Source organism: Fringilla coelebs (genome assembly GCF_963513975.1).
Source record: "Fringilla coelebs genome assembly, chromosome: 28".
Lineage (NCBI taxonomy): Eukaryota > Metazoa > Chordata > Aves > Passeriformes > Fringillidae > Fringilla > Fringilla coelebs.
In genome coordinates, this window is record NC_140054.1 from 4,159,228 (window position 1) to 4,185,487 (window position 26,260).

Here is a 26,260-nt window from a genome sequence, read left to right on the forward strand (position 1 = left end):
CACCCCCACACCTCCCTTGTGTTCAGTCATGGTCACATGAGGCCTGACAAGCTTTACCAATGACCTGAATAAGACAAGGATTTATGTTTGTTTGGAAAGAACTGGAGTTTTCTTTGAGCATGAGAAATAGCTTTGCCTTCATCTCTAGGCCTGGCTCCCACTCTGAGCATGGTGTGGCTCAGCTGTGTTTCCATTCACAGCAGTGGAGCTTGGGCTTGGTCTCTTGGAGAGACTGACCCTTGTAATCAGCAGCAGCAGGGCCTCCTAACTTGATGCTTTTGCAGTTTGTTTAGAGGAGGTAGAGTTCTCTTCAACTTTAAATTCCCTGAAATGCTTTAGGGCATTCAGGAAAAAGCCTATGAGCAACTTCCAGTAGCTTTCTGTTTGCTAATGCAAAGTCTGTGCAAAACCCTAGAAATGAAGCACTGGCATTGCTTTGCACCTTTTCTTTTTTTTTTTTTAACACAATTGGCTCATTGTGCAGTTCACAAGCCAAGTTGCTGAAAGTACTATTTGTAAACACCACCTAAGTGCTGTTATCAGTGTTCCTCTGGTTGAAAATTAACCAAAACATTAACCTGCCAGAAATTATGCTTTTTGTTCTGGATCCTGCACTTATTCTTTAGATTATCTTGCTGTAACTGGAGAACATAATTATTTTTATAATGGTCTATTATTTCCAGGCTCCTGTTTGGAGCGAGGTTGCCTCCAGTGCTCCGTGCAAAGTTTAAACTTATCAAAACCCCTGAAAAAGGTCCAAAACTAACCAAACCCCTTGTGTCTTGGTTAGGGGTCCAGATGGTGTGAAGCTGGAGAATGCCAACAGCAGCATTGCCACTGTCACAGGCCTCCAGGTGGGGACATATGAGTTCACTCTGACAGTGAAAGATGAGAGGAACCTGCAGAGCCAAAGCTCCGTCAACGTCATCGTCAAGGAAGGTACGTCCAGCCACGAGCAGAGCTGCTCAGTCCCAGGTTATCTCTGAGCAGTTCAGCAAAACCTGTGTTCAGAGACACAGCAAAAGTAAGGAATGGAGGGAGACAATGTGGAGAGCACTGAAGTGGCCTTGAGATTTGCCCTTTTCTGGAGGGATGGTGTTTTCAGCTTAATCCTGCAGTATTTCCCTTCTCTTCCCTGGGGTTGGTGATTTCTGGAGTACACTGGAGATCCAATGCAGTAATTTTTGGTTGGGCATTACAAGATCCTTCTCCAAGTGTCTTCTCTCTGTTTATTTAGAGATAAACAAGCCGCCGGTTGCAAAGATTGCAGGTAATGTTGTCATCACCTTGCCCACAAACACAGCAGAGCTGGATGGATCGAAGTCCTCTGATGATAAAGGGATTGTCAGCTACTTGTGGACCCGGGACGAGGGGAGCCCTGCAGCTGGGGTGAGCTTTCTTTTGTAAAGGATCACAAAAATCACTGCAAGGCAGTGTTGACAGCTCCTGAGGAAATACAAAGCTCCTTGTTGGGCTGTTACTCTGTCATATCCTGAAATATGACAATATGTGGTGCTACTTTGATCCTTTGTTTCCTCATACTTACTTTGTTCTGCCTTCCAGGAAGTCTTAAATAATTCAGACCATCATCCTGTCCTCCTCCTGTCCAATCTGGTTGAAGGGACCTACACATTTCACCTCAGAGTAACAGATGCCAAAGGAGAGAGTGATGTGGAAAGGACCACGGTGGAGGTCAAACCTGGTGAGTCTGGGTTTTGTGCTGTACCACATTTGCCTGCAGCCCTCTGGATACAGTATACTGGTATTAAAATGTGTCATCTAGTCCAGTTTAGAACTGTAACCATCAAGAGTTTTGGGGGATGTGGTTTCCTGTGGTTTTTGAGGGCTGACTCTCACTGCTTCTGTTACCTGTGAAAGCCATACTTGTGTCCCTTCCCACAGTGCCACTCTAGTTCTGTGTTCAAATCAGAAACATCCTGGAAAGATAGCTAAAAACCTGCTTTGTGCCCAGGCTGCTAAATAGAAACTCTAAAGATCTGTACAATCTACATTCTTTTAGATCCTAGGAAAAATAACCTGGTGGAGATAATTCTGGATGTGAACGTGAGCCAGCTGACGGAGCGGCAGAAGGGGATGTTCATCCGGCAGATTGGGGTGCTCCTGGGGGTCCTTGACTCAGACATCACCGTACAAAAGATCCAGCCATACACTGAGCAAAGGTGGGATTCATCTGGGAGGGTACACAGCAAGGAATTGCTTGAGGGTTTGGAACATCAAGGCCTCTTGGAAAGCAGATTGGATCATTGGAACATGTGGAGTTGTTGCTTAACGTTGATATTCCTGCTCAGATCAAAGTTGCCAAGCAGGTCTTGAGTATCTTTCCCCTCTGGAGATGCTGCATTGCCCTTGAAAACTGCTGCTGCTGTTGTATTTTCACCTCAAACCTGTAAAATAAGAACAAATCTGATTTGTCTTTTGAAAATTGTGGAAGCTCTGTGAAGGGATGTTCTGCAGCTGGAGAAGTAACGGGGCTTGGTGCAGGAGTTTGCTGAAACACTTACAACACACCAGAGTGTGTAACAGTCCCCCTCACCTTCATGCCAAATTGGTAGCTCATACAATCACAGACTGGATTGGGTAGAAAGGGACCTTAAGGATCATCCAGTTCCAACCACAGAGCCCCAAGCAGGGACATCTTCCACTAATTCTGCAGTAGCTTTATTGCCTACATAACTGCTTCGACTTAGTGTATGAAAAAATGTTGAAAGCCAATGTAATTTCTGTTTGAAGAGATAGAAAAGCTTAGTTTTGATTACTAATTGGCTTGCAGAAAACTACATTTATCCTAAACACACGGAAGTTGGCTGCTGTAGGTCAGGGTGGGGGTGGTATTGCCTACCTGGAGAGTGGCAACAAGCCATGAGTGGAAATCTGTTGAAATAAGTGCAATATTGCACTGAGTTTTTATTAAAAAGGGAGTAGTTTTAAAGTACCTAAAGCATTGAAGAAGATTTAAGGGACATGCTTAAAGTCCTGCAGCAAGTCAGCAATAAATCTGCTGTTACTTTACACCTAGCTGAGTGCTCTGATGTATCGATTCCTTTGTGCCCACCTGGCCTGCTGTAGCAGGAAAATCAGAATTCATTGTCCATGCAAACCTAGAGAGCTGAGAACAGAGGAGCCAGCACTTTCTGTTGTAACTGTAGCTCTCTGTCTCTGCCATGAGCAAGCCAGTCGCCCCTGAGTAAGGCAAGTAAGGGATTCTTGTCATTAGTGCTTCATCTGTTTTTGTGTTCAAGCAGACAAAAGAGTGGGAAGTGTTATAAAGGAGCAGAGATTGTTTCCTGACAGATGGCTTTAAGATCCCATTTTTGCTTCCACTGTCAAAGTAACTTGTGCTGTTAAAAAAGAGCTTTTTCCTCTGACTGTTGGTTCGTTTTCACATACTCTGAGGGTTTCACTGGTATGCCATTGACTCATAAGCTCACTAGTGATGATAAATCCCAAACATTCATGCATCCTTTTGTGAGTATAAAGGATCCACAGGGCTCTACAAGGTGAGCAAGCCATGAGGAACAAGTTCTTCTATCATAAAGTTATTGCAGTAAAGCTGCAGAATACAGAATCCTTCACACTTGGATTGGTTTTGGGCTACAGCACTTTGTGCATTCAAACTCAACTTTGCAAAAAACTGTAAATTTCCATTGTCTGGTGCTGGAGCTCTATGCTGAGCATGTAAAGCGACCCCCAAGTTTCAGGGTAGTAAAATCTCAGGATCCCACAGGAAGGAAGGAAGGAAGGTATGAAAACAGCAAGACCTTAAAATTTGGGGGTTTGATGCTTAGCATGAACGTGCAAAGATCTGCTTGATGTGCAAAATCAAGAACAGTGGAGCCCTAGCTTGGAAAACAGGAATGGATCAGATATCCTGAAGGGTTTTCTACTGTAGGACCAGGTCTGCCATTACTGCTTTCAAACAGAGCCAGAAGTCTGGTCTTCAAATAAATTTGGGATTCTGAGTAAGTCCCTCTCATGACAGACTGGAGAGTGCGGCTCTCTACCTGATATTTGGAGAAGCAGCAGATAATTACTAATTTTTACCTTTCTTCCAGCACCAAGATGGTGTTCTTTGTGCAGAACCAGCCTCCCCATCAGATATTCAAAGGACGAGAGGTGGCCTGGACGCTGAAGAACGAACTGAGGAAACAACAGTCAGACTTCCTCATCTTCCGGGCACTGGAGATTAACACAGTCAGTAAGTGAGAGTCTCTTGGGACAGACTGAACATCTTTTACCTTCTTTTCAGCTGCCTGACAGAAATAAGAGTGCTAAAACCACCCACATGCCCACACACTTACACTCACTGCAGGAGCTTTCATGTTAATAAATGGGAAACAGAAAATTAAGTCTATTAGACTATTCACTAATCACTTATTTACCAATTAATTCTGTCTATTCACTAGTCAACTTCTTATAAATAATTACTTGCAGTGTTGCTGTGAAGATAAGAGTTCACAAAACCACGAGCAGATTGATACTTATTAAACTAAAATACAGTATTAATAGACTATAGCCACTGAAATCAGTGTCATCCTGAAAACAATAAACTGCACATCTTGGTAGCTGTGAACCCACTCGTTTCCTGTGCAGCACAAACATCAGTCTGGAAGAAATGTTCCCCTTCTATCATTATTTTACATCTTTACATTAGCACTGCTTTTCTTTTATGAGATCCATCCTGTGAGGATCGTTTGCTGATCAGTTAGAGATTTGAAACTAGAATTGTGTAAAGGAATTATTTTCATTGCTTCCTGATCTTACCATTTTGTGGCCTTCAGAAGCCAGTTTTCAGTTCTGTTTGGCGCCTCCAAAGGATCTGTTTGTTTCTTGTCTGTCTCACAGGCGGGGATTGAATTGGAAAATCAAAACTTTGTTTAAAAACATTTACTTGACTAATATACAAATTCCATAACTTGTATATCAAAATGAGGATTTATTAGGCAAAATGTATGTTGCTGGTGAAGTGGGATGTTTCAGTTTGGCAGGAAGCCCAGGTGCTTACTTTGCACTTCTCACCTCTTGTGATTACGGCTGAGCTATGAATGAGCTACAGAGGGACCACATTCAGATCAGAGCCTGCAGGAGGGGTTGGCTGTATTGAACTATTTTGTCCCATTTTTGCCTCACCTGTGAGTCATTTAATTCACCTTGCTGGTTTTGGCCCCCAGCCTGTCAGCTGAACTGCTCTGAGCACGGGCGCTGTGACTCCTTCACCAAGCGCTGTGTGTGTGACCCCTTCTGGATGGAGAATTTCCTCCGGGTGCAGATGGGGGACGGCGAAAGCAACTGCGGTACGTGACCCCCCCGGGGTGGGCACCTTGGCAGAGAAACCCCTGTTTGAAACCCAGGCTGGGCACATGCCAGGCACCTGCTGTCTCCCTGTTGTTCTGATGAGGTGCTTACACCAGGACACAGACCCTTTTCTCACCTCTGGGCAGATGTTTGACGGGAGAGTGAGTCCCCTTCAGACCTTCCCAGTGGACACTCACTAAGAGTTGAGTCCATTCTGGGTGTATAAATCACAGCTCTCTTCTGTCATCTCTGTCCTGCCACAGGAGAGCAAATTTTATAAACCAGCACACAGTGAACACTGCCCAGCAAGTCCACACACTGGATCTTGAGCTTCCCAAGGGGATCTGGTGGTGCTGCCAGTGGGGAAGGCCAGCCTCTAATTTTGCAAAGAGGCAGGCCTTGTCTTTTCTTTCCCAAAGCCAGTCCCCTAAAATGTGTACTGTCAATTGTATGAGGTTCCAAAACGTGTTTATCTCTGGGGTTTTGCTTGCAGAGTGGAGTGTGCTGTATGTGATCATTGCATCTTTTGTCATCGTGGTTGCCTTTGGAATCTTGTCATGGATGGTGATCTGCTGCTGCAAGAGGTGGGACTGAGACTAAACCCCTGCTGTATCCAGGTTTCACAGCCAAGTGTCTGCAGTAGGAGGTTAAAGATTCAAACCCAGCAGGTCATCTGCTGAGCCTTGGGATGCTGGGTTTTCTCACTTAAGTGTTTCAAGTTAAATGTTGAAGTTCCAGAACTGTGGGTTATGTTAAGAAGCAAAATTTGGATTAACCTATAAATGTGCAACTGAGCAACATTTTAATGTTTCGCTTTGTAATGTGAACATAATCCTAAATAGAAAGTGCTTTAGCTTTGAAGATCAGAGTTGTTTTTCTTCTGGCTCTTTTGGAAATGGACTCTTTCTTAATTCCTTTTTCTCCCCTTTAGACGGAAAGGGAAATCCAAAAGAAAAAGCAAATACAAGATTTTAGATGCAACGGATCAAGAAAGCCTGGAGTTAAAACCAAATCCCAAAGCAGGTAAAACATGAGAGGGAAGAGCTCAGCACTTCCAGAGTGCTGACTGAGGACTCTTCCTCAGTTGACTTAAAATCACAGTGAAACAAACGTGATGTAGGGACTGACAGAGAGGTCTCTGAAGATCTGAGAGCTTGTCTCAGGTCTGTATATGGGGTATTTAGTAAAGTCATCTAACTTTTAGGTTTGGAAATTGAGGCTGAAACTGGCCTGGTCCTGATGTCTCCACTTGGTACCTCAGAAGTAGGAAGTGGATGCATTAAGCTGTGCAGAACAACCTGACTCAGGAAGCCCAAAATTGGGTCTTGACTGTAACTTCTCCTGCTCTAATGTTTTCCCCTGGGTTCTGGTAGTTCCCTTCTTGCCAATATGGGTCATTCTCTTCAGCAAAGCAGGAATTCAGTGGCACAAAACATTACATTAAACTGATCAACACCTGAGAACAACCTCAAAATAGTTGTGTGCTGGAGAGATTGAGGTTTATTTGTGCTCTGCTGCTCACCCACCACAAACAACTGGTTCATCAATTTATCTATTCTTGCTCCTGAGCGCATCAGACTATGAAAATTTCACTATTTTGCTCATCCTCTAGTTTTCCAGTAAGGAGGTGCATTTCAGAGGGAGTTCCATGAATTCCTCAGTGCTCCATGTGGCTACAGGTCCGTTGGCCCATTCCAGAGAGGCAGGATTTGTCTTCAGTGTTCTTAGCCAGCATTTTCCTGCCTGCATTGCTGACCCGAGAGTGCTTGTCAGTGCTTTGCAAAGATCAGGGAGTTATTTTAGGCTGGAGTGTTTTTATCTGATACATGAACCAAGCCATGGCCACCTGCTGACTGACCAGGAAAAGAGGGAAGTGTTGGGAAGGATGTGCCAAGTACAACCCTGCTGAATGCCAGGGAGCTCTGCGGCTGCTGAGTGTGTGTTTCATATCAGAGTGTGTCCTGGTTTTGTTTAGAGAAGGGGATGTGTTAACTGTGCATGGAAAAGAGTCCCTGATCCTTGTTTGCTAGCAGAAAATGACTGCTCATCCTGGTATTATCCCATTTAATGGTGTTCCAGCAAAGTGAGCAGTGCCCAAGAGCAGCATGGAGGGCATTGCAGTGACAGACTGATCAGCTGTTCCTCCGAGGACCAGGCTGTCCCAACTGCTCAAACACCGATACCCTTGCAGGAAACCCGGGTGTGTTTCCCTCCCTCAGCACCCAACTCTGCTTTAATCTGACCATCTGTCACCTCAGAGCCCACTGTGCAATGAATGTGCTAAATGTGCCTCACCATTTGCTCTCTGGTAACTAAACTCATCTTGCTGCTTCTGAGGCTGGCTGCTGACTGAAGTCTTTTTTCCTGCTAGATATGTCCAGGGAGCTTTCTGCTAACAGAGGAAATGTTGCATTTCTCCATTAAGGAAAAGCTAAATTTAAATATTTCCTCTGCTGACAATATCAGTAAATGTCTCTCTCCCGTCCTTGTGCATTAATCTAAATTCATCCTGCTAATTTATCTCTCTCCCCTTGCAGGCAGGCATAGCAGAGAGGAGAGTAGGGAGAGGGTGGTGAGATGGCAGAGATCTTCCCTGACATACCTGCATATCCTCTTACTCCAGTTGTGAGCCCTCCAAGCATTTTCTAGGCAATGCCCCAAGCAAGGTCAGAGAGACAGAGCTCCCACGTGTACTCACAGCCCCTTCTGGTCACATCATTGCCTCCCTGTCTGCTTGTTGTGCTTTGTGCTCTCTTGGAGTGTTGTTGTGACCTCTGACATGCCAGAGTGTCTGAGACAGGATCACTTTGGCTTCAGCATCACAGGGAATAAGAGACACACAGAGGAAAGTCAGATTCTGCTGCCTCTTAGACGTGATCAGAAAAGGAGACTTAGAGGGGATGGAGCAAGGTGAGGTCCTCACTGGTGTTAAAAGCTTTTCTAACCTGGGAATGTTTCCCCTTCAAGGTGGCAGACAGAAAGCCCAGGTCCTCAACACGAGCCTGATGCACTCAGAGTCTGAGCTGGACAGTGATGAAGCCATCTTCACATGGCCTGACCGGGAAAAAGGGAAACTGCTCCGCAGCCAGAACGGCTCCTTGCGCAACGGCCAGCTGAGCCTCAAAGCCAAGAACCAGAGGGAGGAGATCCTATAGCTCCCCTTGGGCAGCCTTGGCTGGAGCTCAGCAGGGAAGGCCAATCCCGTCCCTGTCCTACCACGGCCTTTGGAGGCCACTTTGACTAGGACAACGCTGCTAACTCGTTTCACAGAAAATAACTTTGGTTTTGTGGGTTTCTTTTCATTCGTTTAAAACTGGTTGTACTTGAATTTGAACTTCAAGGGAAATCAAAGGGAGGAGAAGGCAACTGTGAACCCCAGGAGAAGAGTCAGAAAAGGATGGAGCTGGCATCTGGAGAGGGCAGGACAGAACCACTTGGAGCAACTGTGAATGTGCAGGACCCTCCTAAGCCACCTCAGACTGCAGTGGAGGGAGCAGCTGTGGACTTCCAGCTCACTTGCCTTGCAGCTCCTTGGAGAAGGAAAGTCAAGTCCTTGAGCTGTGCTCTGAGCTCCCTTCAGGTTCCCATAGCCTACCACAGGCTACTTGTGCTGTCCAACAACTTTCTTCTCCTTTACTCCCACCTTTCCCTAATGGTTTAAGCACTATTTTAATGTAGATTTGTCCTTTCACATGCCTTGGCTGCTGTTGGAGTGTAGAGGAGGGGGAATGTAAACACTCTGGCCACACTCTGGCAATTTGCAGGTAGGAGAGGGGTTTGTGGCTGTTCCAAATCGCTGTCAGGCCGCTCTCTTGGGGAATGTTGGGACTTGGTGCCTGTTCATGTGTGAAAAGCTGACCTGTGGTTACTGCCCAAGCTGGGAGATCCCCTCCTGCAGCAAAGTCCTGCTTGGTACCAGAGCTGGGGGGAAACACACCCACCTTTGGTACCTGTGTCCAACGTCTGGCTTCATTCCAAAGCTGTGACATGTTCTGTGGCCCCAGCACCTTCTGTTGGTCACCAGGCCGTCCATGAGGCTGGACATTAACCATATCTCAGTTATGGAACACTATGTACTGTGGTTTTTTGATTTGGGTTTTTTATCCCCTTAAAATTTGCACATCCCAGGTGATGGGGATTGGTCTCTGCAGTCCCCAGCTGGCTGCTCCCTCAGGCTGGCAGCTCACTGGCCTTGTGCTGTTGTGGCTGCAGAGCCCCGTGTGCTCCTATCGCAGTGTCAAGAGCACACGTGGTGTCCTTTCGTGGTGGAAAAGGGAACTCTGGGTGCCCAGGGGTGGTGGGCAGTGCCAGCAGCACGTGGCACAGTGTGTCACTGTGTCCCTGCTGCCTGAGCCCAAGGGCAGGCAGGGGGTCCTTTCCCATTCCCACTCCCTTATCTCACTGTGCTGCTGTCGTGAGTTGCACCCTGTCCTCGGGCAGAGCTCAGCCTCGTGCTGGCATGAAGGATGCCACTGCTTCTCTGGGGATGGGTGGGCAGTTCATTGCCTTTCTTTGTGTTTAATTTAAAAACTGGAAACTGGTTTCATTGGCTTTTTTTTTTTCTTCTTGAGCTATGAAAGCCAAAAGGCTTTAAGTTCCTCAGTTGTATTTATATTGCTGCACTACTGATTTGTGTTGAGCTAGATGAAGATTAAACACTATTGAACGTGAGGGGATGTTCCCTCACTGAATGTAGTCGTGGCTGCTGTTGAGTTTATTTTTTGGGCAATCAGCTGTTCCTCGGGCCCAGCACTGGAGCCTGCAGCTCTCCCAGTGCTGAGGCCACGGCGTTTGCTGGCGTCACAGCACAGGCCACCCTCTGCCTGGGCTCACAGCTGGGGCTTGGCTCAGGCTTCCCCTTCCTGGAGGCTCCTGCGCCCGCTCTCCCCAGGGCTCCTTCCCTCCAAACCCACCCAGGACCACACACGGGGAGGGCTGACCCTGGGATGCTCCTCAGAGGGCACAGCTCAGTGCTGGCTGTCCCATGGCCCCACACTTAACTCTTGGGTGACACCACCCTCATGTCCCTTCATTTGGATGTAAGTGAACAAACTGGGAACAGGAGGGTTTGGAGCTGCAGGGATTGGCCAGGTGTGGCCCTGAGGCTGCACCTGGGATCACTTTGTGCTGGGAGAGAGGATCTGTTGGGCTCTGCTTGGTTCTGGTCCTTGGAGATTGTGCTTTTTGAGCCCTCACTGCCCATCCTAGGGAGGGCCCCCAGCAGCAGGTGGGGGCTCAGCCATTGGACATGGGTTGCTGCAGGGGTCAGTGTCCTTCTCAACAGACCCAGGGTGGGCTTTCAGTGAGCCTGGCTGCTTGTTACAGGAGAGGGAATTGCCATTTGTGGAGCTGTTACCTCCAACACCTTTGTTCACCTGCAGTTGTTTCCTTCACCTCTGTGTTTCACTGTGGGGTCACAGCCCTTCAGGTGGGGGTGCTGTACTGAGGGGCTGCACCCCAACCCAAGTTTGGGCTTTGGGGAGGGCTTTGGCCTTCCCTCTGTGCCCAGCAGCTCCAGGTCACTTACCATCTCTGAGTGCAGGTTTGTGACAGCACAGCATAAACTCACACTCGATTCCTGGCTCCCATTAGTATTCCCTGGCTGTGCAGCCTCTTCCCCCTCCACGTGTAACCCTCAGTGCCACCAAGCCTTTGGGAATGGGGACTGGCTCTGCATCCCAGCCTTGGGGGACACAAGGATGTGTGGGGCTGACAGAGGCAAGGAGACCCCCCAGGCTGAAGGTGGGAACTTGTGGCCCAGGGTAGGAGCAGGATGGGCTGTCTGCTGTAATGCCCCAGGAGCACAGCCCTCCCCAGGTGTGTGCACAGAGCCTCCCTGGGGTTTTGGAATCCCTTTCCCTGTTCTCCTCCTCTCCCAGTGTCACTGATTTTGCTGCCGGTTTGTTACCCGAGCGCCGTGAGCGTGACCTTGCTCAGGAAGGTTTCTGCATTGCTATGCTTTATGATTTCACAATTAGACACTGGCTACAAGTTGCCCACGTGTGGAAGTTAAAGGCTGAGACATCTGTCAGATGAGCCAGCAGCTTCACTCAGTTTTGTTTCCTTTAACATATTCAAATGCTGGTGAAGATGTTTGAGGCAGATTCTATAGTTTTAAAATAGTTTGCTCTTAAATCTTTTCCACATCCTACTGCATAGCTGGGGGTGCCCAACCTGCCTGCACTTTGGTTAATGATGTTTGGTGATTCCAGTGTTACTTGAGTTTTTTTGGGGTTTTTTTGAACAAAATGCTTCTTGCAAATGGGAAGGTGTTTTGCTTCTTTGTCCAGTTTCAGCTGTGGGACTGTTCTCACCTAAGACTTGATTTCACAGGAAAGCAGAACAGCAGCTGCCCCACACCTGGATGGCAGCACCTCCTCCTGCAGCAGAGGAACATTTATTAGTTAGTGGAGTCCTTGAAGGAGATGACTGTGGCCACCCAGCTCTTGCTGGGGCTGGCTGTGTAGGGAACACACTTCAGCACATGGCAGTCAGTAGGGACCGATGGCACTCGGACGCAGATTTTTTGGAGAGGGAAGGCGATTCACCTTCAGAGTTGTCCTTCTGTCCATGCACAGTTCACGTGGTCCGTGGGGTGGGCTGGAGCCTCTGAGTTCACTTCCCTCAATGTCACCTAAGGACAGAGGAAGCTGGATCTGCTGAGCTTCCCAGCTTGGTTCCGCTTGGTGGGTGGGGAGAACTTAGAGCAGCCCCGGGGCAGCGCCAGAAGAGGAGAATGGGGTTTCTCACTGCCCTGAGGGCAAAGAGCTGCTCCTGCCTTCAGCAGTTTCTGGTCTGTGTCACATCCACAGGGGGGGATCAGGGCCTGGGCTGGAGCCTCAGAGCAGCCGCAGTCTGTGAAATGGGTTTTATTGCTGGAATTTCACAGCTCAAGAAACTGAGGCAGCTGTGACAGTGGCCAAGGCGGCAGCTCGAGGGCTCTCCCACCACGGCTGTCCCGGTGTTTTGGTGGCTCAGCAGCCCGGGGAAGCCCCTCAGTCCCTCGGGTGCCGGGATTTGGCCGCAGGCACCGAGGCCGAGGCCAGGCGCCTGTCGGACCGTGACGGAGCCGGGGAGGTCGGGGCTGCGGTCGCAGCTACACCACTTGTGCCTCCCTAAGCAGCACGGTGGCTACGAAGAGTTAAAAAAAAAAAAAAACCAAAAGGCTCTTTCCGGAGCCAGAGGAACCCGGTTTTTCCTCTCTTTGTACTCATCCTGCTGCATGTGCTGTCCTTGCTCCGACCGTGTGGATTTGGCGCTGCTCCCCAGCGCCTTCCTGTCATTAGGATTCCCTGGATTGCTGCTGCTTTCCTTCTTCCAGCCGGGCTCTCCCTGACAGCAGCTCCCGCACCTCGCCCGGGTCTCCCGTAGCCGCGGGGGGGACACAGTTACAGTAACGATGTGCTCCGTAAATTATCCCTGTGCCGAGGATGTGGGCACGCCGCAGGGTGCTGGTGGCTCCCTGGGAGCTGGGGACACATTGTGGCATCGCTGGCACCCTACAGATGTGCCAGAGATGCCACAATGTGACACCTCCACCACCGGCTGCGGTAGATGCCTCCGGGGCTGTTCAGAGCCGGGCAAGAGCGTTGGTCACGGCCCTGAGAGAGGCCGGGATTTGCGGGGGCTCAGCTGGAGGACCGACCCTGTGCCGGCCATGTCCCAGTGGGAACTAGTGGCCCCACCACAGCCCACCTGCTCCCCGCCACCAGCACCCCTCACGTCCCTCCTGACCGGGCACACACCCAGCGTCACTCCCCGGCTCGCTGCTGGCCCGGTGGGGGTTGTTACAGGCATTTTGGGGCGAGCGTGGCTGGCTCGGAGCCGGAGTCGCAGAGCATCCCTGCTCCTGCCTCCCCTCTCCCGCTGCTCCTCCTGCTGAGACAGAGCCCCGAGTGGCATCGGGGGCGATCCGGATGCTGCGGTGGAGGCCCGCGGGCATCGTCACCCTCCGTCCATCCCTCCGTCCGCCCGTCGGTCCAGGCGGGGCCCCGTGCTCCGAGTGAGTCCGTCTTTCCATTGTTCAAACAAGCTCTTTTCCACACGCGGTGCCAAAGGCTCCCCGCTCGCTCCCGCACGCGCCAGTATATTTAGCTGCCTCTAAGCCTCTACCTTTCCTTATATAGGAGAGGCCAAACGAATTTCTCACTCTCATTATTAATAGCCTGAGAGGAGCTCTTAGGAGGCTGCCAAAAATAGCAGGCAAACAGAGCGCACCCGGGGTGGGGAGGGTGTCGTGGCAGGCAGGGAGCCGCCGGGACCGCCGCGGGAGGGATGCCACGCTGCTGGCCCTGGCTTTTCCCTTTGGGAACCACGCTAAGGTGTCTCCCAGCATCCTGCCCCGGGCAGGGGGTCCCCCTTGCCCTGCCAGCTCTCCGCAGGTAGGACAGGCGGGGCTCCGGGTGGGCAGAGCAGCCCTGTACCCCCGGACTTGGCAGCTGAGGATGCTGGAACAACCGCCCTGTGGTTGGGGACACCCCAAGCGGGTGGCCTGGGGCAACCCAGGGACCTCCATCCCCACGGGGTCCCCTGGCCATGGGAATCTCGTGTGGCTGAGGTGGTGACAGGTTTTACACGCACTCCACGAGCTCTGTTTTGCCCTCGAGCTGCCCTGGGCTGCTGCTGGGCCAGTGGTGTGTGCCGGCTGCCCCACGATATGGCTTTGGGACCCCCGCGGGCACCCGGGGGGCGTGGGGCAGGTGGCAGAGCTGGCCGGCTGTCTGCGTGCTGGTGGCAGCCCTGGCTGTCTCTGTCCGGGAGGGAGAGGGTTTCTCAGCAGAGATCACCCGAGTCGGGCACATGTGCCGGGACACCGAGACCAGGATGGGGGAGAGCGAGGAGGGAGCTTTGGGGTGCCCAGCGAGCGAGGGGTCTTCAACTGCACCCGTAGATGTTGCATCCCCGGCAGGGTCTGCCTTAAATCCCTCCCTCCTCCCTCCCTCCCTGGCGAGGAACTTCTCCCGCTGAACTGGAGGATGCTGCAAGCTCCTGCGGACGAGCCGGAGGAGTCCTGTGGCAAAGTCAAGGCGAGCAGGGAAGCAGCGTGCTCGTGCCGGGTGTCACCGCAGCTCGCTGCCGCCAGCCCAGCCTGCTGCTGCCGGTGTCACCTCCAGGACCGTGAGTGGCCTTGCGGGCGGGAGGTGCGGGGTCTGCGGGGGGCAGCGGGGCTTTCCCCGCCGCCAAGGTTTAACCTTCAGCGAGCCCGGCCGGTGCTGAGCCCGCCGGGGCCGGGGATGCTCCTGCTGCGGGGCGCCGGCAGCGGCTCGGCGTGGGCGGGGAGGGGACACCCTGGGGAGGGGGACACCGCAGCCCCCCCTGCTTGGGGCCAGCCCGGGTGTAGGCGGCGGAGCGGGGGGTGGCAGCAAGTCCCTGTGTGGCTGGGGGGACGCTGGGCCCCCCCGGCAGGTCCCGGCTGCAGAGGGGTCCTGGGTGGTGAATGCTCGGCTCTGCGGGCAGCACTCGGCCCTTCTGCCTGCGGGTGTCCCCCTGCAGCGGGGCCGGTCGCCCCCTCCCCAGGGAGCCGGGTTCCCTCCGCCACGCAAAGTGGGGACACCCCACGCCTGCGGGATAGGGTGGGAAACCCAACTTCTGGGCACCTCGGCATCGCATTTCGGACTCGCACGGAGGGAAGTGCTGACCACCACGGCCGGGTGCAGCAGGGTCATGCGCCCACCGCCCCGACACGGGCAATGCCGGGCGAAGGGACGGCAGGACGGGAGCCGGGGCGCTTCCCCGGGCACCCTGTGCCAGCGTTCCCCTTGCACCCACCTCCCTCCTGCTTGCTGGGCCTCTTGGTGTTTTATAAGTCACTCAGCAGCTGCTGCAGTGGGTTTGCCGGGGATGGATGAGCCGAGGGAAGCCGGCTGGGGGGGCAGCGCTGGATGGGAAAACTTGGAAAGGCCCCTGCGGGGCAGCGGCTGCAGAGCTCGGCCAGGGACGCGGCGCTGGCGGAGCCAGGGAAAAAAAAAAGACTCTTCCTTTTATAGCCAAGCTGGGGTTGTTGGGTGCCTGCGGGCGCGTGGGTGCCACTACGGCCGGCCTCGGCAGCCCCCCAGCTCCTCCACCTCCCCCTGCAAAGCCGCCTGGTGCCCACAAACCACCCTGTCTGGGCACGGAGCTGCTCTCAGGGCATGTAGAGAACACGGGGGGCTGCCCTGGCCGGGGACTCACAGCCGGTCTGCGGGCATGGAGAACTCCTGGAAGAGGGGCTGCCCCAGGCCACAGCTTCCTGGTGGGTTTCGGCTCGGGGTCTACAGCTGCAAAATGCAGCACTGGGGTTGGGGAGAGCTCGGGGATGCCTTCGGTGGTGGGGGGCACGCCCAGGGCTGCAGAGGGGTTGGTGGCGGCGATGACAGGGAATGTCTGGGCACAGAGAGGGCAGTGGGATAGAACCGGTCTGTGGTAGGGGCAAGGAGGGGTGGTGGGAGCAGGCAGGGGGGGCCGGGCTGGAGCGGGGGACACCAGGTGGCCTGGATGCAATGAGCATCCCCTGGAGCTGGGTGCAGCCCTCCAAGGTCACCGGCAGAGCCCGGCTGAGGGCTGGGGGAGCAGTGCCATGGGCTGGGGCTGCATGGGCCACTCAGGCTGGGGTGTCTTTAACACCCAGCACTGGGAGGCTGCCCAAGGTCAGCCGAGGTGACTGGAGATGAACTCGGCTGCGATGTGAGAGCCTTGGCTTAGCGGTTTCAGAGTAGGTGCAGCCGTGAGCTTGTGGTCCTGGCAGTCCCTGGGACCCCGGCACTGCTGCAGCACATCCTCAGGGCAGCATGGCACAGCCCTGCAGGGCTGGCAGAGCCCCAGGGGTGGAGTGGGTGCATCTCTGCAGCCTCGGGCTCAGGACACCCACTCTGTTTGATGTGGGGTGGGACAGGGGTGCTGCTCCTGACAGACACGCTGTGCCCACTGCTCCTGCTGGGCTGGGCACTTGTCTTTGCTCCTGGGAGCCGTGTGTGGGATCCTCAGGGCCGGATCCCTGGGGCCCAGCCATGGGGGAGCTCCTGGGCTGCTGGCAGAGCATCCTGGCTGTGTCATGCTGTGCCCCACAGCAGTGGTTGGTGTCTTGGGGGCCACTGAGCAGCGACTGCTGCCTGTGGCTGCTGTGAGCTGGGCTGGTGACGTGAGGCTGTACTTGGCACCCGGGGGCTCCTTGCAGGGAGCTGCGGTGCGTGTGGCCACGACTCCTGGTGCTGAGTCACGGCCATGCCGTGTCCAGCCAGCCCCTCCTGCCCACAGCCAGACCCCCATGCACCCCTCACTCCCCTGTCCTGAGAGGGGGCAGCCCTGGGAACCCAGGAACACCCCCTGTACCTGCCATTGTCCCATTCCAACTGCAGATTTAGGGCTGAGAAGGTCACTGAAGTCAGGGTTTATCCCTAAGGTCACCCTGCCATGGCTGAGCTGTGCTGGGCATGGGAAGCCCCCACAGTCCCCTCAGACTGTCAAGCCTCTGAGTTGTCAGCTGAATCCCACCTCCCATGGGCAAAGGCACCTCCAGCCTTCCCAGTCCAGAGCTGCTGGGTGGGGAGGGGGTGAGAGGGGGCCAGAGTCCTGTGTCCTCCTCCTGGCCCTGCCAACGAGATGGGCAGGGGCATGGGGGTGTAGGAGGTGGGTGCCAGCCTACACTGACTTCATGTGCACCAGCCTGAACCACTACTCTGGCACATGGACAGATTTGGGGATGTGGAGTGGGGATGCAGGGGGACAGAAGAATGACTTGGTGTATCCTGACCCAGCACAGCAGCAGCAGCAGCAGCAGGGGGGAACCCTGCCAAGCCAAGAGCCAGGGCCAAGGAGGATTCCCCTGTGGAAGTGGCTGCAGGCACAGGCACCCATCTCTGCCATCCATCCATGCTGGCCCGTGTGGGGTCACAAGACACGGCCCTTGGCTGTGTCCCTTTCTCCTCCCAGATGCAGCTCCACAGGTGCCCCCACAGCCCACAGCACTGAGCCTCAGCAGCATGCCAAAGCATCCCAGCACCCTCAAAGGGCAACCAAAACCCCCCAAAACACCAGCCTGAACACGCTCCAGCTGCCGAGGGGCTCTGGGTTCGAGGCACACATGGGCTGGCCATGGCCCCAAACAGAAGGAGCTGCAGGGTGCCTGCGGGCACAGGGGCCATCCGGGCAGTGCCTCCACCTGGGCTGCACCGGGCAGACGCCCATGGGACTGCGGGTGGGCAGGAGGTGCTCCCCAAAGCCCCTGCCCAGTCTCGGGATTCACCATGGCCACTGACTCCTTCCAGGATCTCGCTGGGGCTGGAGGACACGGCCGGCAGAGGGGCAGCCCCGTGCCCTGTGCCCCCAGCCCTGCGGCTCTCCCTCCCAACCCTACATACTTCTTCATATGCCCATATGGAGCCGGCCGGTGCTATGGAATGTTAAGAAGTATGTATTTTTGGGCTGGGACCCCCACGCCGGGAGCCTCCATCACCAGCAGCGACCAGACGAAACCTCCGGAGAGACGATGCGTCCCTGGGGCTGGTAAAAAGGAACCAGATCAACTTGCAACTGGATTTGGTCCCCTTCAACCAGCTGCAGCGGCGCATGAGCCACGGCACCCGCTGGCCCTGAGCGCTGCCGCCGCCCTGTCCCGAGCGGGCTCGGGCTGAGGAGTGGCTGAAGGGAGCGGGACAAACGGGGGGTGCAGGGAGGAGCTTCGGGCGGTTTTTGGGGATGCCCGCTGGGGAGGAGGCAGGCAGAGCGCTCCAGCTCTTATCTCCAGACTGCTGTGGGTGCTCCTTAGAGCTGCAGAGTTTCATCGGTCCCACACCTGCTGGGCAAACGCCCCGTGAAGGCACAGGAGGAGCCCTGGCACAGCCTGAGCAGCCCCAGCCCGGCGCGTCCTTCCCCCTCAGCTCCCGCAGGTCCCGTCGGGGCGAAAGGGCTCCCTGAGAGGGCACCCCCAGGGTGCGACCCCGAGGACGGGAGAGCTCCAGTCCTGCTCTAGCACAGACAGCACCGTCAATGATTAACCAGAAAGCGAAACTGAGCGATCGGCTTCAGAATTCTCGGAAATTACCTGACCAGACACACCCTTGCTCGTACTTTTCTGCAGTCCTGGGCGCCTCAGAGCACAGTACGCACAGGACAGGTTGGTGGCGTGGGGTGCTGCGGTCCCGTGTGGGTGTGTGGGGACAGCAGCCTTTCTCTGAGGGGGGACAGTAACGGGGGGCTGCTCCCCTCGCTGTGCCGGCGGAGCAGCCACCAAAACCCGGCCGGGCAGGAGCCGGGGCGGGACTGGGGGATCTCTGCTTTTAAGGGGAGGGGGCCGGGGTCTCCCGGGTGGGAGAGGGGCGGCTGGGGGCGATCACACCGGGCAACAAAGCTGGCCCCATCTGCTGCCTACGCAAAAAAAACTTGTTCTTGCTTCTCAAGGTACCGGGATTACAGCAGACTCATCGCAGATCTCACTCCCGGCCAGCCCACCATGAGTAAATTGGATGGATTGTGGGGTGGGGGCCATGGGTGATGATGTGGGACAGATCGGGGGGGCACAGAGACCCTGGGGTTCGCCCCTTCTCCCCTCTCCTCCCGGACCTCTGCAGGGTTAAATGCGGGCGGCTCTGGCAGAGCTTCTGCTGCCAGCGAGCCCCTGCCCTGCCTGGCACAGGGCACGAGGGTCCAGCTGGGAGTAGCTTTAGTGCCCACACTCCTGCCTTTGTGTCCCTTTCCTTCTCAGGTTTGAAATGCATTGGAGTTGCATTCTTAGTGGGACTCATCATTGGAGCTGCATTCATAGGTGAGTGTGGGGCACGGGGGGAGCAGTGCTCAGCTTTGCTGGTTGTGCTGCTGAGGGAAGGGGCAGCTCTGGGCGCTGCCTGCAATCTGCCTGCCCCCGCTGCTGCAGCCCTGCACGCTGCCCCTCTCCTGCCACCCATGGGTGTCCCCGTCCCTGCAGCCCCAGCCCTCGCTCCCCGCTCTGGTCCCTGGGTGCTTTTGGGGCGGCCGGTTCTGGTGCAGGGGGCAGGGGGAGATGTGGGTCACAGCGAGCACCCTGACACTGCTCTGTCCTCCCTGCAGCCGTGGCAAGTGGTGCACCAGTGGCCATCGCTGCAGCGGGGGTTAGCAAGACCAAGGCTGCTGCCTTCATTCTCACAGTTGGTGAGTGAGGAGGGCAGAAGATCTGAGCGGTCCTGGAAGGGAACATGGGGTTGCACCCTCTGCTTGCTCTAAAGCCATACTAGTTTTTTAACTCCTCACTGGTTCAAATCTCCCCAAACTGTGGGAAAGGAATAAACCCCCTATGTGGTGGGAAGAGCCAGGACCCACTGGGGTGGGGGGTCAGGGCTGAGGGCATCAGGGGCTGTGCAGGCAGGTGACTGCTCTGTGGCAAGAACTGCTGTGTCCACTGGCAGCAATGGTCAGAGGTGGAAATGGAGAGCAGAAAGGGGCTGGGTGTGCTCAGGGAGCAGAGCTGACTGCAGGCCAGCTCCCTGACACATTCCATAGAGGCCCTTGCCTCTCCTGCCCAGGAGAAGTCATTGGATGTCCCTGCTTCATGCTTGTCCCTCAACAGGCAGCGTTGATGTTCCTGGAACAATACACTTCTGTCTTTGCAGGGGCAGCATAAATGGCCTGACTCTGCCCTTAGGGCAGCCACCCATCGCATAATGATTCTCTATGATCCATGAAAGGGAACAAGAGCAAGATTCCTTCCTTCCAAGCACTGGATTCGCCTTCAAATGGCCAGTGGTGGAACGCGAAATCCCTTCCACAGCTTCTGCTTTGAATGCTTTGGATCGATTTTACTTACAAATTCACGTTAAACAATAAATGGGCAGCACCAGGGTGTCTGTGTGGTGGTGCTTGGTGTGCATCATGGCTCAGGTTCCTGTCCTGCACCTGGGGATGTGCTGTGCTCCAGGCAGTGTTTCCAGCCTTGCTCCCTGTCCCCCTGCACACCCACTCTGTTTGATTTGGGGTGGGACAGGGGTGCTGGTCCTGCCAAACACGCTGTGCCCACTGCTCCTGCTGGGCTGGGCACTTGTCTTGGCTCCTGGGAGCTGTGTGTGGGATCCTCAGGGCCGGATCCCTGGGGCCCAGCCATGGGGGAGCTCCTGGGCTGCTGGCAGAGCATCCTGGGGGGAGCATGGCTGTGGTGGAAGCCACGGTGGTGAGTCATGGCAATGGTTGGTGTCTCAGGGGTGGCATGGGATGGTGACCCTGCTGCCTGTGGGTGTTGTGAGCAGGGACAGTGGGGTGAGGTTGGGTTGGCACCCAGGGGCTCCTTGCAGGGAGCCTGATGCTGAGTCAGTGCAAATGAGGTGGGCAGAGGTGTGGGAGGTGGGTGGCCCCCTCCCCCTACACCGATCCAGCTTCATCAACCTTCAGCACTGCTCTGACAAATGGACAGGGACATGTTGATTTTGGGGGTCCTGTGGAGTACAGGGGGACAGGGAAATTACTTGGTGCATCCTGACCCAGCTCAGCTGCAGCAGCAGCAAACGGGAGGTGCAGAGAAGGGTTTTGACTGGTTTTTGAGGATGCCCAGTGGGGAGGAGGCAGAGCGGCTTCAGCTCTGCTCACCAAACTGCTGTGGGTGCTCGTTGGAGCCGCGGAGTTTCATCGGTCCCACACCCGCTGGGCAAACGCCCCGTGAAGGCACAGGAGGAGCCCTGGCACAGCCTGAGCAGCCCCAGCCCGGCGCGTCCTTCCCCCTCAGCTCCCGCAGGTCCCGTCGGGGCGAAAGGGCTCCCTGAGAGGGCATGGCCAGGGTGCGACCCCGAGGACGGGAGAGCCCCAGCCCTGCTCTAGCACAGACAGCACCATCTAGAGTTAAGAAGGGAGTGAAACTCAGCGATCCGCTTTAGAATTTCTCGTAAATCAGCTGATCCACAGCTGCCCCGCCTGGAGGGAGATTTTTCGAACGCCATTGGACCCTCAGAGCATAAACAAGACTTTGGTGTCGTAGAGTGTCGCGGTGGGTGTGTGGGGACAGCAGCCTTTCTCTGAGGGGGGACAGTAACGGGGGGCCGCTCCCCTCGCTGTGCCGGCGGAGCAGCCACCAAAACCCGGCCGGGCAGGAGCCTGGGCGGGGCTGGGGGGGGGGGGGGGTCTCTTCTTGTGAGGGGAAGGGGCCGGGGTCTCCTGGGTGAGAGGGGAGTGCCTGGGGGCGATCGTGACGGGCAGCAAAGCCCCGCTGACCCGACCTGCCGGCCAAGCAAAAAAATCTTGTTCTTGCTTCCCAAGATACCGGGATTAGAGCAGACTCATCGCAGATCTCGCTCCTGTCTACCTGTCCATGAGTAAGTTGTGTTGCTCGGGGGCGGGGGGCACGGACCCTGGCGTGGAACAGATCGGGGGGGCACAGAGACTCTGGGGTTCGCCCCGTCTCCCCTCTCCTCCAGGGCCTTTGCAGGGCTGAAGGAGGGCGGCGCTGGGAGAGCTGCTGCTGCCTCTGGGACCCTGCCCTGCCTGGCACAGGGCACGGGGCTCCAGCTGGGAGTAGCTTCAGCGCCACACACACCCGCCCATTTGTCATTTTCTTTCTTAGGCTTTTTTCCAGTTGCCGTGGCATACCTCGCGGTACTTGTCATAGGCGCTGCAATTTTGGGTGAGAATTTGCCACGGGATGAGCAGCGCTCGGTTTCACTTGTGTTGCTGCTGAGGGAAGGGGCAGCTCTGGGCGCTGCCTGCAATCTGCCTGCCCCCGCTGCTGCAGCCCTGCACGCCGCTCCTCTCCTGCCGCCCATGGGTGTCCCCATCCCTGCAGCCCCAGCCCACGCTCCCTGCTCTGGTCCCTGGGTGCTTTTGGGGAGGCCGGTTCTGGTGCAGGGGGCAGGGGGAGATGTGGGTCAAAGCGAGCACCCTGGCGCTGCTCTGCCCTCCCTGCAGCAGTTGCAGTGAATCAGCCCATGGAGGCCTCTGCGAATGCCGGGGGTGCACATGGTGATCCTGGTGAGTGAGGAGGGCAGGGGGGCTGGGCTGTGCTGGGTGGAACACGGGGTTGGACCCTGGGCTTACTCTGAAGCCAAAGCAGCCCTTGAAGCCATCACTGGTCTGAATGTGCCCAAACTGTGGGAAAGGGATCCATCCCAATGTGGTGGGAAGAGCCAGAACACGGTGGGGTAGGGGGTCAGGGCTGAGGGCATCAGGGGCTGTGCAGGCAGGTGACTGCTCTGTGGCAAGAACTGCTGTGTCCACTGGCAGCATCAGAGGTGGAAATGGAGAGCAGAAAGGGGCTGGGTGTGCTCAGGGAGCAGAGCTGACTGCAGGCCATCTCTGTGGCACAGACTGAGGAGATTCTTGCTGGAGAGACATTCTTGACTCTCCCTGGGTCGTGCTTGTTTATCAGCAGCTTGTTTATCAGCTTGTGCTTGCTTATCAGCATGTTTCTGGGAACTGATACTCCTGTCTTTGTAGGGGCGCAAAAAAAGGCCAGCCCCCCAGGCTGCAGCCAATGCCGTGCTGACCAGAAGAAGAAAGACTGATTACTATGGCCAGTGAACAGAAGGTGATTTACTTCCTTTCAAGCAGCCGGCTTCATGTCTTCCCACAACATGAACTAGAATGCCCTCACTGGCCAGCAGCTGCCCCTTTAACACATTTGGATGGCATTGAGCCATAAATCCTGAGAAAGCTTTAATAAAAGTGCATTATTGGTGTGGGTGGGTGTGGTGGTGCCTGGTGTGCATCATGGCTCAGGTTCCTGCCTCATGCTTGTCCCTCAGCAGGCAGCTTCAATGCTCCTGGAGCATCACACCTCTGTCTTTGCAGGGGCAGCATGAATGGCCTGCCTCTGCCCTTAGGGCAGCAGCTGATTGCATGCTGGTGCAGAAACAGCTCCCTATGCTCAATGCAAGGGAGCAAAGGCAAGATCCCTTCCTTCCAAGCACATGGATTCATCTTCAAACGGCTGGTGCTGGAAAGTCCAATCCCTCCCACAGCTTCTGCTTTCAGTGATTTGGAGTCAAGCAGTGAATAAGTAATAAATGAACAGTGCTGGCATGTCTGCATTGTGGTACTTGGGTGTGTGTCATGGCTCAGGTTCCTGCCCTGCAGCTGCGGATTTCCTGTGCTCCAGGAAGGGATTGCACAGGCAGCGTTTCCAGCCTTGCTCCCTGTCCCCCTGCACAGCCAGGACCTGGCTCCCAGTGCAGCCTGACAGTCCTGGCAGTCCCTGGGACCCCGGCACTGCTGCAGCAAATCCTCAGGGCAGCATGGCACGGCCCTGCAGGGCCAGCAGAGCCCCAGGGGTGGAGTGGGTGCATCTGTGCAGCCTCGGGCTCAGGACACCCAGTCCCGAGTGTCGTAGAGCCCCCATCCTGCTCTAGCAGAGGCAGCAACATCAAGAGTTAAGGAGACAGGGAAAGTGAGCCCGGAGTTTCAGAAAGTTCTGGAATATTCGAAGGCTCACGTCATATTTCCGGCCGTCGCCATTGCTCCTCGGCGCACAATAGGCACAAAAGGATTGGTGGCAGGTGCTGTCCTAGGGCGCTGCAGTCCCGAGGTGGGTTTTTGGGGAACACAGCCTTTCTCTCTCTGACCGGGGGACAGTAACGGGTGGCTGCTGCCCTCACTGTGCCGGTGGATCAGCCACTGAGCCCTGGGCCGGACAGGAGTTTGGGGGGGGGTTGGGGGGGGGGGGTTTGTCTCTGTTTCTAAGGGGCTGGGGTGGCCAGCTGGGTGGGAGAGGGTATCTGGGGGTGATCGTGCAGGGCAGCAAAGCTCCACTGATCCCACCTGCTGCCTATGCAGACAAATCCTGTTCTCCTTCCCCAAGGTACGGGCATTAGAGCAGACCCATCGCCGCTCTCGCTCCCGCCCAGCCCAGCATGCGTAAGTTGGGAGATTGGTGGGGTGGGGGCGCGGGACCTGCAGTGGGACAGACCGGAGTGGGGGGGGGGGCACAGAGACCCTGGGGTTCGCCCCTTCTCCCCTCTCCTCCGGGGCCTCTGCAGGGCTGAAGGAGGGTGGTAGTGGGAGAGCTGCTGCTGCCTCTGGGACCCTGCCCTGCCTGGCACAGGGCACGGGGCTCCAGCCGGGAGGGGGTCTTTACTGCTTACACTGCTGCCGTTTTGTCATTTTCCTCCTTAGTTCCACTTGCAGCCATCCTTGGAATTATAAAGGCCGTTGAATTATTGATAGTCATGGCAGGAATTACAATTATAGGTGAGACTCTGGCACGGGATAAGCAGCGTTTGGGTTCTCTTGTGTTGCTGCTGAGGGAAGGGGCAGCTCTGGGCGCTGCCTGCAATCTGCCTGCCCCCGCTGCTGCAGCCCTGCACGCTGCTCCTCTCCTGCCGCCCATGGGTGTCCCCATCCCTGCAGCCCCAGCCCTCGCTCCCCGCTCTGGTCCCTGGGTGCTTTGGGGGTGGCTGGCTCTGGTGCAGGGGGCAGGGGGAGATGTGGGTCACAGCGAGCAACCTAAACGCTTCTCTCTCCTCCCCGGAGCAGCGATACGTAAAGGCAAGATAACCTTCAAAATTATCAAGGACAAGGGATCTTCTTCTTTCATTTTTGAAGCTGGTGAGTGGGGAGGGCCGGGGGGCTGGGCTGTGCTGGGTGGAACACGGGGTTGGACCCTGGGCTTACTCTGAAGCCAAAGCAGCCCTTGAAGCCATCACTGGTCTGAATGTGCCCAAACCGTGGGAAAAGGATCCATCCCAATGTGGTGGGAAGAGCCAGGACCCGCTGGGGTAGGGGTCAGGGCTGAGGACATCAGGGGCTGTGCAGGCAGGTGACTGCTCTGAGGCAAGAACTGCTGTGTCCACTGGCAGCAGTGGTCAGAGGTGGAAATGGAGAGCAGAAAGGGGCTGGATGTGCTCAGGGAGCAGAGCTGACTGCAGGCCATCTCTGTGGCACAGACTGAGGAGATTCTTGCTGGAGAGACATTGTTGGCTGTCCCTGGCTTGTGCTTGTCCATCAGCAGGCAGCCTCAATGCTTCTGGGGCATGACACTCCTGTCTTTATAGACGAGAAACGTAAGAACTGACTCTGCCCTGCAAGCAGCAGCAGACATCATGCAGTCCATTGGAAGAACTCCTGGTGCCCACTGCCGGTAAACAGAAGATAATTATCTTCCTTCCAATTGGCTTGATTTGTGTCTTCCTACTTCTGGAACTGGAAAACCTCCACAGGCCCCAAGCTGCCCATTCAAATTTTTGGATTGCCCTGAGCAATAAATGTGTTTGAAACCTTTAATAAAAGTGCATTGCTGATGTGGGTGTGTGTGGTGGTGCTTGGTGTGTGTCACGGCTCAGGTTCCTGCCCTGCAGTTGCGGAATTCCTGTGCTCCAGGAAGGGATCGCACAGGCAGTGTTTCCAGCCTTGCTCCCTGTCCCCCTGCACAGCCAGGACCTGGCTCCCACTGCAGCCTGACAGTCCTGGCAGTCCCTGGGACCCCAGCACTGCTGCAGCAAATCCTCAGGGCAGCATGGCACTGCACTGCAGGGCTGGCAGAGCCCCAGGGGTGGAGTGGGTGCATCTCTGCAGCCTCGGGCTCAGGACACCCACTCTGTTTGATGTGGGGTGGGACAGGGGTGTTGCTCCTGCCAGACACGCTGTGCCCACTGCTCCTGCTGGGCTGGGCACTTGTCTTGGCTCCTGGGAGCCGTGTGTGGGATCCTCAGGGCCGGATCCCTGGGGCCCAGCCATGGGGGAGCTCCTGGGCTGCTGGCAGAGCATCCTGAGGGGAGCACGGCTGTGATGGCAGCCACCGTGGTGGCTCACAGCAATGGTTGGTGTCTCAGGGCTGGCACTGAGCAGTGACTGCTGCCTGTGGGTGCTGTGAGCAGGGACAGTGATGTGAGGCTGGGTTTTGCACCCGGGGGCTCCTTGCAGGGAGCTGTAGCATGTGTGGATGCAGCTCCTGGTGCTGAGTCACTGCTAATAAGTTGGGCAGGGGCATGGGGGTGTGGGGGGTGGGTGCCCCCTATGCATGCCTAACTGCACCAGCCTTCAGCACTGCTCTGACAAATGGACAGGGACATGTTGATTTTGGGGGTCC

At 55.6% G+C, this 26,260-nt stretch overlaps 1 protein-coding gene and 2 long non-coding RNA genes across 7 annotated transcripts in view; all 3 read left to right on the forward strand.

Moving 5' to 3' along the window:
- KIAA0319L (KIAA0319 like) overlaps window positions 1-10,008 on the forward strand; it is a 30,631-nt gene extending 20,623 nt beyond the window's left edge. Inside the window, exons 13-21 of the mRNA XM_084222907.1 lie at window positions 791-939; window positions 1,238-1,389; window positions 1,564-1,702; window positions 2,021-2,180; window positions 4,074-4,216; window positions 5,190-5,312; window positions 5,807-5,897; window positions 6,245-6,336; window positions 8,281-10,008. Coding sequence (XP_084079033.1) covers window positions 791-939; window positions 1,238-1,389; window positions 1,564-1,702; window positions 2,021-2,180; window positions 4,074-4,216; window positions 5,190-5,312; window positions 5,807-5,897; window positions 6,245-6,336; window positions 8,281-8,468 — 1,237 coding nt within the window. The 3' untranslated portion in view covers window positions 8,469-10,008. The remainder of the gene's footprint in view (window positions 1-790; window positions 940-1,237; window positions 1,390-1,563; window positions 1,703-2,020; window positions 2,181-4,073; window positions 4,217-5,189; window positions 5,313-5,806; window positions 5,898-6,244; window positions 6,337-8,280) is intronic.
- Window positions 10,009-13,552: 3,544 nt separating this feature from the next.
- LOC311163738 lies at window positions 13,553-25,425 on the forward strand. 5 transcript variants are annotated; one of them, XR_014616797.1, is made up of 10 exons: window positions 13,553-14,430; window positions 21,502-21,557; window positions 21,806-21,865; window positions 22,147-22,209; window positions 22,675-22,765; window positions 23,029-23,761; window positions 24,035-24,090; window positions 24,349-24,423; window positions 24,709-24,780; window positions 25,227-25,425. It is a non-coding gene; the product is annotated as an uncharacterized lncRNA (long non-coding RNA). The 5 variants fall into 5 exon arrangements; XR_014616798.1 differs by lacking the exon at window positions 13,553-14,430 and adding an exon at window positions 15,353-15,544; XR_014616799.1 differs by lacking the exon at window positions 13,553-14,430 and adding an exon at window positions 20,848-21,232 and having other exon boundaries at window positions 22,983-23,761.
- LOC311163739 lies at window positions 17,861-20,095 on the forward strand. The gene is made up of 5 exons (XR_014616802.1): window positions 17,861-18,403; window positions 18,688-18,743; window positions 18,992-19,051; window positions 19,333-19,413; window positions 19,872-20,095. It is a non-coding gene; the product is annotated as an uncharacterized lncRNA (long non-coding RNA).
- Window positions 25,426-26,260: the final 835 nt, after the last annotated feature.